We start from the raw sequence: 10,990 nt of genomic DNA, 5'->3' as shown, positions 1-10,990 counted from the left end.
GGGGTCTAACTAGCATGGGAGCAAGGTAGCACCGTGGCTGCTTTGGTGGGAGTGTGCTTTAGTTCCTGAAAACTGTAGGCAGACAGGGTGACTGCAGGAAGGTAGCTCAGGCTATGACACTGCATCTTTGGTCACCAGAGTGGGCTGGGTGGGGGCAGAGGCAGGCACTGACAAGCATTCTGTTCACCTCACCCCACTGCAGCCTAGCAGCCTGGGAGAAGGCAGTGGGGGACAGCAAGGCAATGTGCTGGGAGCTGTGCTGGTCACAGGTGGAGGGCAGGGCTTGCTGAAGGCTGGCCACTGCCCCCTCATCCCTGCTCTGAAGTTCCAGGGCTCCAAGGCCCTGCATGGTCGCTGAGGGCCATCAAGAAGGAGGGAAGTTGCTAGAGCTTTCCTGATTCAACAGCATCAGAGTGGCCACTTGGAAATATACCAAGCAGGATCACGCCTATTCAGGCTTCTAATCCTCAGCCCCTCCTGGGCTGCGCATGGGAGCTGGACTGCAGAATACCCCGAAGTGCAGGTTCACAAAGGCCTCCCTGAGCCCTTGTGCCCATCTGTGCTGGGGTAGCTCATTCACTCAACCCTCTGTATGAATTTCTTGTGACTGCTGTAACAAATGACCACAGACTTTGTTGCTCAAAACAACACAATTTTATTACCTTACAAGTCTAGAGGTCAGAAATCCAAAATCATTCTTATTTGGCCAAAGCGAGGATTTTGACAGGGCTAGTTCCTTCTGGAAGCTCTGAGAATTGGCTTCCTTGTCTTCTTCCGCTTCTACAGATCACTTGTGTTTCTTTCCTCGCAGCCCTTCCTCTGATCACTCCACTCTGGTTTCCATCATCACATCTTCTGTTGACTCTGACTCTCCTGCCTGCCTTATATAAGGACTGTTGTACTTATATTGGGCCCATTGGATAATCCAGGATAACCTCCTCATCTCAAGATTCTTATTTATTTATTTATTTAGGTGATGGAGTCTCGCTCTTGTCACCCAGGCTGGAGTGCAGTGGCATGATCTCGGCTCACTGCAACCTCCGCCTCCCAGGTTCAAGTGATTCTCCTGCCTCAGCCTCCTGAATAGCTGGGATTACAGGTGGGCAACACCATGCTCAGCTGATTTTTTGTATTTTTAGTAGAGATGGGGTTTCACCATGTTGGCCAGGCTGGTCTTGAACGCCTGACCTCAAGTGATCCGCCCACCTTGGCCTTCCAAAGTGCTGGGATTACAGGCATGAGCCACCTCACCCGGCCTCATCTCAAGATTCTTAATTCAATCACATTTTCAAATCCCTTTTACCCTATAAGGTAACATATTCACAGGTTCTGGGGATTAGAACATGGACACTTTTGGGGGGACATTTCAGCCTACCACACCACCTTTCTAACCTTTCTCTGGGCTGGGGATCGAGGTACCCTTCTGCCTGAAATACTCACCCGCACCCCTGGCCCTTCGTGTGCTCCCTCCAAGCATCCTTCGTGTCTTCCCAGGCTGGTTGGTGCCTCTCCTAAGTGCTCCAGCTCACCGACTTACCTGAGGCCAGTGATGGATTGTAGGTTCCCTGATCATCGAGTTGGGACCTACTGGGGCATTGGTAAGTTTCCCAGTGCTGAACACACCAGCATATAGTATATGCTCAATGAATACTATATGTGCTCCAAGATAAAGTGAGGGCGTCCCCCCTCACAATGATCTATCAGGAAATAGAAGCCTTGTAGAAAGTCACCTTGAAGTGTAGGGAGCCTCCTTGGATTATTTTGAGTCACACAAAATATAATTTAGGGAAGATCTCTTGGCCTGAATAACCTCAGTCATTGCTGGTGTTGGATGCTGATGGAAATCATCTGATGAAATAATTTTTTTAAAAAAAGTAGTAAAGAAATTTAGAACTGATTTAGAAATCATCCCCAGAGTTTTGATTTTATGGTTGTTCGTGTTAGATGTTATCAACAAGCTCTCTGTAAATCACTTAAAAAGCAATCTAGTTAAAAGCTGCATTATGGAGAATGGGGTCAGGGATGGGAAGAACTCTCCTAATGTTTTACAAATGGTATTTATGGCTCCAGATAAAATCTCTGGTGGCCACATTATTCAAGGATTTGTAAAGTGCTTTATCTGAAATACCTTCATAGACATGAATATGAAGGTTCTGAAAACTGTGTTCAATGGCCTGTGTGTCCCAGAAGATCCTAATGTAAAGATACATATTTCTAAAGTAATTTAATTTATAGAATAGGATTAAACATATGTGTAACTTCATTAAGAAAATGTAACAGCTTTGGGACCAATTGCAGGCCCTTGAGCAGCCACAATAGGCTCAGGAGGGCTGTGCCTGTGTAAAGTCCCCTCCCAGACACCACCAGGGTACAGAGCTGGGATGGTGCATGGCTTGGGCAAGTCCATCTGCCCAGAGAGAGAAGGCCAAGGTCAGCCTGTGAGTGGGGACATGGCGGCCTCACTCCACTTTTGTACCACAAGCCTTCCAGCTGCAGGGGCGCCTCCCTGGACCCAACTTGGTGTTCCCTTCATGGGGGCACCCACAGGTGTGGCTGAGCCCGGGTATGTGGAATGTGGGGGTCCGACTCAAGAAGCAGAACCCACAGGACTGTCTAGCCTGGGTGTTCTGCCAAAGCTCAAGGGCCCCGTAAGGTGGGAGGCAGCTGGCACAGGACTTCTAGAAGGCGTGGGAAGGATCTTAAAGGACAAGGCACAAACAAGGAGTGAGTCTCCGTGGGCATTCTGGAAAGGCATTTTGCAGGGTGTGGGGTGGGCATGGGAGGCATGGCTCTTTGAGGCCACAGGAGGCCTGATGGACCGGAAAAGAAAAGAGGAGAGGCTGGGCATGATGGCTTATGCCTGTGATCTCAGCACTTTGGGAGGCCGAGGTGGGCGGGTCACTTGAGGTCAGGAGTTCAAGACCAGCCTGGTCAATATAGTGAAACTCTGTCTCTACTAAAAATATAAAAAATTAGCCAGGCATGGTGGTGGGTGGCTCCCAGCTACTCGGGAGGTGGAGGCAGGAGAATCACTTGAAACTGGGAGGTGGAGGTTGCAGTGAGCCAAGACCCACTGCACTCCAGCCTGGGCTCTGTCTCAAAAAAAAAAAGAAAGAAAGAAAAAAAGAGAGATAGAGAAAAGACAAAGAAAAGAAAGAAGGAAGGAAGGAAGAAAAAAAGAAAGAAAGAAAAAGAAAGAGAAAGAAAGAAGAGGAGAAAGGAAAGAAGACAAGCACTTAGGAGGGTGGGGCTCCCAGCTCAGAAAGTTCTCTGCATGGGGGAGAGCACCCAGCTTCCCCTACCTCCCCCAGGACAGGCGCCTCTGTGGGCTCAGCCCAGCTTGCACCAGGCCAGGCTGTGTAAGGGCCCCGTACCCTTGGCGTGGGTGTTCTCAGGGGTGGAGTGTGTGTGCTGGGCAGGATGCCACCACCATAGCCACTGAGCCCTGGGCCTTGCGTGGGGGCTGGGGAGTGAGTTGTGGGCTCCTGAGATGGCTCAGGCCTGGCACAGACAGGAGAGAGGAAGCTTGCAATGGACTCTTCCTTCTGGGCCCAGGCTGAAATGAGAGATCACAGTCAGGGTGGCGGGAGACTGCCCAGCTGTGTGCGCCCTGGGGGAGACCGTCTGTGCTCCTGACCTTTATGTGGGGATGGGCCCCACCTCAGGGGTCAGAGCTGCTGCTGTTCAGGAAGTCTTCCATGCCTGCCCCATTCCCAGCTTGGCACATGTGCTCTCTGAGTGGGCGTGGGTGCCACAGACAAAAGCAGTGGGTGAAGTTCTGGAACATGTCCTGCTTCCGCTTGTCTGATGGTGCAGGGAAGCAGAGTGAGCCTCTCTCTGGGGATGTGCAGGGCTGCCAGGAACAGACACACACTCAGGGTCCCTCAAGTCTTCATGGGAGCCACCCTATCAGGAGAGGAGGCAGGTGGGACTCTTGCCTGCAGTTAGGCTGCAGGTGTTGGAAAGCTCATTCAGGACGGAATGGAGCTCCAGTGCTTCCATCATCTCCATGCGCCTTGCAAGTAGGTGGCCATTTCTTTTGTTTCCAAAGCTCTGCCTGCACAGAGATTCACCTGCCCTTCAGTTTTGCTTTTAATCTTCCAGCTCCTACCAGTCAACGGTTCTCCATTCTCTCAGCCCCTTGGCTTCGGCTGCTTTCTAGCCTCTGCTCCCCCGGCCACCCCCGCCCCACCTCCCGCTTCCCTCTGCCTACCTGCAGAGGCCAGGCCGCTACAGCCTTCGGCAATGCCAGCATCACAAAAGGCAAAGGGAGAGAAGGAGCTCTTCCAGATTAACGGAGCCGAAGGAGCTGGCTGTAAAGTGGAGGGTGTGATCCTGGGCTGGAGAAGAATACGCTAAGGAAAGCTAGTGCCTAGCCTGAAATGGGGTGGTGGATTAGATAAGAGCACAGCGGCAGTGTTGAATGTCCTATTTGTTAACTCCACTGTGATCAGATACAGGGATGACCTTTGTTCTTGGTAAACACATACTGAAGTATTAAGGGGAACGGGGCACCATTTATGCTACCTGTTATCAAGTGGTTCAAGAAACAATGATACATATTTTTAAAGAAGTCCACAAGGACTTCTTGCCAAATTCCAGAGACAGTTGAGAGTGAGAAACTGAGGGTGAGCGGGAACAAGAACAAGAAAACAATGACAGCCCCTACCTGTGCTGGGGGCCACTACATTGGTGTGTCAGCATCTCTGAGCTGTGGGCCAGCCCATGGGGAACACAATGGCTCTGGAACCCAGCCACGATGCCGTCAGCGAGTGATCAGGATTGTGGGGTCCCACGACCCAACGCAGTTCCCGTGGCTGCCCATGCTTTCGGGCATCTTCTGAACACTCTATTTGGGGCAATGTCCAGCCTCTTGCGACCGCTGCTTAAGGGGCCTCTACTCCTGCTGCAGAGGAGCTGGGGTAGCAGGCATCACAGAGCACTGGCATTCCTCTGCAGCCAGTGGGGCGAAGCTGGTGGTGGGGTGGGGCTGGCAAGTGGGGGTTCTGGCACCCAAGAGGCCCCTCGACCCATGTATCTTCCTCCCCTGGGCACTCCCATAGAGGACTCCTGGTCATGCAAGTTTCCATGGATCCAGAGGGTTCCTTCTGCTGCGGCGATTCGGGGAGGCTCCTGCCTCTGCCCAGGATGGGTGAGCCGGCACTACGCGGTGTCTTCCGAGGGCAAGGCCTTGCGCTCCCAGGCCCCGCCCTGTACTGTGGAAGCCCCGTGATCTCTTCACCTTTCTTGGGAACAAAACCCACCTCCCAAGGTTGTTGATTGGAGAGGTTCCCAATCAAAGGTGTGACTGAGAGTTCATTGATAAGTGAAGCATCATATTAGCAGTACAGTGCAGGAGGCACATCAGTATTCCCATTGTCATCTTCATTCCAAGACCACAACCAGGACAGGAGCCCCTCCATGGGTGGACCCTTAGGTGATGATGATGCAAAGGAGAAAGGAGGGTGTTTAAGGGTGTGTGTTCTGTTGTCTGCCCTCTCTAGAGGGACCTGCATTGTACCCATTCCCAGAAAGGACACGGCATGGCGTGATGGGCTGACACAGGGGACCGGAAGGGCCCAGGGCATTGCCCACTTAGCACTCCAGCTGCAAAAGCAGCTGTATGTGTCCTGAGGCCCATGCCTCCTGGTCATAGCCGATTGGATCAAGAGAAGGCACCTATCCAGGGAAAATCAGTCTACAGGCTGCCTACTGACCCATGGAAAAATGAGTGGGACTAATCAGATCCTCTCATTCAAGATTCAGCCATTAGGAGGGGAGTGGTCACAGTGCTGCAGGTGGTCAGTCAGGGGTGGGGCTGGTGCAACCAGGGCAGTGCTGAATATAGTTCTAGGGGAGCAGCACCTCTCCGGGAACTGTCAGTAGCAGGGAGAGGAGGGCGGAGCAGGCAAAGGCAGAGAAGATGATAATTGCTCACGTGTATTGAGCAATTACTATGGGCCAGGCACTATTCTAGGATTACTTAATCATAATCCACAGAGCAGGCACTATTCCACCATTCTTATTGTACAGATGAAGAAACAGCTATAGAGAGATTAAGAAACTTGCTGGAGGCCACACAGCTTGTAGTGGTAGAGCTGCCCCTTCAAGCTCAGACTGGTGACTGCAGTGTCACCCTGCTGCCTCCTTCATGGTGTGTGGTTGCTTTGGCCCCAGGCCTGGGCACTGCAGTTCCTGCCCTAGGGTTCCAGCGAGCTCCCTTTTGTCTCTTGAGTTACCTTCAGGGTGTCTCTGTTCTTTGCAACTGAAAGAGCTTGATGAAAATTCAGTTTCTGGCAGGGGATGGTGGGATCCTTTCAAATCAGGACCTCCCTGACCTCTCAGGATCCTTTGGATCAGTACCTCATGGGTCAGTTTCACAGATCACTTAGGCATGAGGTTCCCTGCCCGTGGGTCGTCATCAAAGTCTAGGCAGATGGGGAGGTTTGTTTAGTCAGAGGCTTCCCAAGCCCAAGAAATATTTGCACAGTGACGATACCTGACTGCTGGGTGGGGGATAGGATGCAACAATGAGCACTTTGGTACCAGAAAGGAGTCTGGGTGGTGGCGGCTGAAATGCCATTCATATTTGTGCCTGCAGGAAGCACTATCAATATGAAAGCGCACAAGTGGGAGCTGTGTCCTGGAAAGTGGCATGTGGGTGGAAGTCCGAGAGGGTGACAGGCAGTCTGAGGTCTGTCCCCAGACTCTCACCCTGGTCCCAGCATGATGGGCTTAGACACAGGAGCCAGGTGCCTCTCTCTCCAGTGAGGGTTCCTGTGCAAGCACAGGGCCTGCAGATGGGCAACTGGGGTAAAGCAGTGCCTGCGGCCCTCAGCAGGTCTCCACCGCTGCGTGACTCTCCGACATTCGACCAATTTAAGGTCAGCTTGGGAAACCCTGTTCCCATCAGAAGAGGAAGGCAGAGCCTTCCCTCCTTCCACATTCCCTCCATTCCCCTCCCTGCAGGATGAGTTTCTAAGCCACTTCCCCCAGGCTGGCAGACACCTCCTGCCACCTAAGGTGGCCTGTACTTCTCACCCAAGGAGGCCATGAGCTGGGGGTTAGGGTACGTGACAAGTAATTTGATACCAAGTGTTCAATCACTCAAGCCTGTAAATGTGTTACCTTAAAATAAGGCCACAGCAAGAGAAGCTGGGCACCCAAAGGCTGCAAGCAAAGCCCTTCCTTACGGGGACAGCAATGTCTGGCTGAGCGTGGAATGGAGGGTGGGGATTGGGGGAGGCCAGGCCACAGGGAGGAGTGGCAAGAGAGGAGTCCAGATGGCCGAGAACAGCCCTGGGTTTAAGGGGAAGCTTCAGGACAGCTGTCTTCAAAAGGAGGTGGCTGCAGCCTTGGGGGTGCCATGGTGGTCCCCTGGAGTACATGAAGAAACAGAGCTTCTGTGTAAATGAGCAGCATTGTTTAGAATTATTTTGATGCAGGTTATAACATCCACAGCACGTTGGTATGTGGCATAACTTATTAGGGGTGTACTGGTATGGACTTCTCAGCAGAGGTGGCCAATCTGAACAGGCCCAGGTCTCTCCCATGCCCCCTCTCCTAGGCTTCTTCCCTGAAGCTGAAGGCGGCCCATCAGCAATGCTGGAGGGGTCTCTGTGCAGACATGAGCACTGCCTTGGCCTCTCCCAGCAATGCCGGAGGGATCTCTCTTCAGATATGAGCACTGCCTTGGCCTCTCCCAGCAATGCCGGAGGGGTCTCTGTGCAGACATGAGCACTGCCTTGGCCTCTCCCAGCAATGCCGGAGGGGTCTCTGTGCAGATATGAGCACTGCCTTGGCCTCTCCCAGCAATGCCGGAGGGGTCTCTGTGCAGATATGAGCACTGCCTTGGCCTCTCCCAGCAATGCCGGAGGGGTCTCTGTGCAGATATGAGCACTGCCTTGGCCTCTCCCAGCAATGCCGGAGGGGTCTCTGTGCAGATATGAGCACTGCCTTGGCCTCTCCCAGCAATGCCGGAGGGGTCTCTGTGCAGATATGAGCACTGCCTTGGCCTCTCCCAGCAATGCCGGAGGGGTCTCTGTGCAGATATGAGCACTGCCTTGGCCTCTCCCAGCAATGCCGGAGGGGTCTCTGTGCAGATATGAGCACTGCCTTGGCCTCTCCCAGCAATGCCGGAGGGGTCTCTGTGCAGATATGAGCACTGCCTTGGCCTCTCCCAGCAATGCCGGAGGGATCTCTGTGCAGATATGAGCACTGCCTTGGCCTCTCCCAGCAATCCCAGAGGCAGCAGGGGCTTCCGGGTAGCCCCCTGGACAAGTCAGAGGCCAGGATCAGCCCTGCCTGGACCCCTCTTGCTTCCTCCTACCCCCTCCAGGCTTTAGCCCAGCCTCAACTGGCAACACTCTCACCAGCTCAAACCCACACTTTCCCAGAGGGTCCTCCCATCCTTCCTTCCCCACATCCCTCCTCAGCTGGGCCCAGGTCTTGGCTTCGATGACTTCTACGGCCTCCCTCCTCCTGCAACAGCCCCTCCTCTCTAGGGCCTGGCTCAAGGCTGGTGCGGGAACGACATGCCAATGAATAAACATGCTGCTTCAGACAAGCCTGCTTCCCCTCCGAGGGTCTCTTTATTCAACCTGTAAAGTCACTGTCAGTAACTTGGCTTGGCCCTCTGCTGCTTCCAACAAGGAAATGCTTAAAAGTCAGGAAATGCATTGGGTGCCTTTCCTAGTACCAAAAATTGACTACAACTCTTTGGGCACCCTGAGATAAATCAACAGCATTTGCTTTTTCTTTACTTTTCTAATGTAATTCCAGAAAAAAATAGATCTCTATTATATATATATAAACTATATTTATATACACACATACATAGAGATCCTTCAACCATGAAGAGGCAAAGGATCCAGCGTCCTCTGGGGTGCCCCTTGGCCTGCCGCAGGAAAGCCAGGAGGCACCAGCTATCTTGGGAATCATCTCGCGACATGCAGTGCTGAGCTAGTGTGCCATGGATGGGGGGTCTCCAACAGCCCTCTCCCTCCGAGGAAGGTGGGGCTATGACAAACCAGGGCAGCCCTCACCTGAGCTTTCTACACATCCTGAAATGTAAGCTGTACCTGATGAAGCTTTGAAACTAAAACCCAAAGTGCAGATACAAAAGGATTCCCTGATAGGCCTGGGGGACTGACTCCTTGGGGAAGAGTTCCAAGAGCATCATGCAGCAGGGGCCGGGGGAGCCAGCGGGGAGGACATACACCCACAGCCCCCAGGCCTGGAAAAAGGTGTCATGGACAGAGAGGCCTGCTCAGTCACAGGAGAAGGGCTGGGCTCTGTCCCCTCCTCAGGTCTCCCTCAGGCAGGGCAACCCAAAAGGCTAGGGTGAGGCTCGAATCAAGGCAAAAAAGGGCTGTGGGTGGTGAGATGTACTGGGGACAGTCCTAGAAATTGCCCATCTCCATGTTATTGGCCCTCGAGGGACCTGCATTGTAGCGTAAGACCTGCAGGAATAATGTGTTGACTCAGGGTATTAGAAAGGACTGGATCTAGCAACCACAGGATCTAAAGCTGACGGAGGCTGCTCGGGCTGGAACACATTTCCAGGGAGATGGGGTGGGTGGAAATGGAAGCGTAAGGGCCAGTGCTCAGTACCCCCTGGCTAGACCCCAGAGGCCCCAAAGGCACTTGGTAGCAGAGGGAAAGAGCAGAGTGGGGCCCAGCTGGCCTCAGGGGGCAAACAGGGGCAACGTGGGCATCATCTACTAACTCCAAGTCTGGGAAGGGAACCCAGAAATCCCATCGTCTTCCCACTTGCCCACAGTTTCTTCACGTCATGACTGCCCTGGGCAAGACCTGAGAGGGATCCAGAAGTCTGTGCTGTGCTGAGAGTGGGGAGTGAGATCCCCAGACCCCCAGCCAGGGGCATGGGTGAGGGTGAAGGGTAGTTGTGAGGCTCCCCCCTGCCCAGCTCTTGGGGAGCAAGTCTGGTCACCACAAAACTCTGCAAAAAGGCACTTAGGGTTCAAGTCAGACTGTTTACCAAGGCACCAACAAAGAAATCCAGGAAGACCCTCTTGGCCGAGTCAGGAGAACGAGGGCTGCAGCTGCGGAGGCGTTCACTAAAGATGGATTTCCCTGAGGCCCCGCACCTGATGCCACTGTCGCCCCACACTGACGGCTGCCTCTCCCTCTGGCCGGCCCTCCCTCCCTGTGGCTGCAGTGTCGTCAGAGCTCTCTGGGGATGATGGAGAAGGGCAGCACAGGGCTGCTGGCCTCTAGCTCCAGGGCAGTGAGGAAGCAGTCGACAGCGGCCTCGTTCTGGCCCTGGGCCTGCAGCACCTCGCCCAGGCCCTGCCACGCCTTGTGGCACGTGCTCTGCCTCTCCACGGCATCTCGAAGCACCTTCTGGGCCAGGCTCTTGTGGCCAAGCCGACTCAGCATCAGACCCTGTGGACCAAGCGCAGGGCAGGATGAGTAGGGGTATCCCATGGCACAGGCATCTTGGCAACTGGGCCAAGCGCAGGTGCATGGGTGGCAGCAGCCATCAGCTCGAGAGGCTCCCTGCGTCTCTGGCTTGGGCACTGTCAAGTGACTATGCCTTTCCCCATGTAAATCCTACCTGGCCCTGCCCAACCCCTGCTTTAACCCCAGCCTCCTGGGAAACCCACTGCAGGAGCTCTGTTCCTGCCAGTCGCGAGGAATTGGCTTTCAAGTCACCAGATCTGGCTGTGTCACCTCGTTTGGGGGATCCAGGGCAAATCCCAGCTCTCTGGCCCTCAGTTTCCTCATCTGTAAATGGGAAAATCACAGCATCTCTCTCGAGGGAGGGGTGAGGCTGAAAGGAGTCAGGAGGTGTAAAGCTCTGAGAAGCATCTGGCAGGAGTGTGTTCTCACTCAGTGGGACCATGCCTCTCAGTCCTTCCTGCGGCCTGGAGCTGCCCTTCACCCCAGGGATGCAGAAAGACTGAGGAGGACGCATTACGGGGCTTCATCACTGCCACCAGGGAGGAAAAGCTCAGGCATGTGTGCG

At 53.8% G+C, this 10,990-nt stretch overlaps 1 protein-coding gene across 4 annotated transcripts in view; it reads right to left on the bottom strand.

Moving 5' to 3' along the window:
* Positions 1 to 8,567: 8,567 nt before the first annotated feature.
* The window catches only part of TTC7A (tetratricopeptide repeat domain 7A), a 142,840-nt gene continuing 140,417 nt past the window's right edge, over positions 8,568 to 10,990 (bottom strand). For 3 of the 4 annotated variants that reach the window (XR_001880645.1, XM_017847982.1, XM_017847981.1), the window contains one exon: positions 8,568 to 10,407. Coding sequence is in view for 3 of the 4 variants with exons in the window: in XM_017847982.1 (XP_017703471.1) it covers positions 10,186 to 10,407 (222 nt within the window). In the remaining variant the exon portion in view is untranslated. The remainder of the gene's footprint in view (positions 10,408 to 10,990) is intronic. The other variant, XM_017847983.1, reaches the window with a different exon arrangement.

The sequence above is a fragment of the Rhinopithecus bieti genome, unplaced genomic scaffold, assembly GCF_001698545.2.
Source record: "Rhinopithecus bieti isolate Rb0 unplaced genomic scaffold, ASM169854v2 scaffold_30687, whole genome shotgun sequence".
In the NCBI taxonomy this organism is placed as follows: Eukaryota; Metazoa; Chordata; class Mammalia; order Primates; family Cercopithecidae; genus Rhinopithecus; species Rhinopithecus bieti.
The sequence above is the reverse complement of the archived record's forward strand: the minus strand, read 5'-3'. Positions and strand labels throughout refer to the sequence as shown.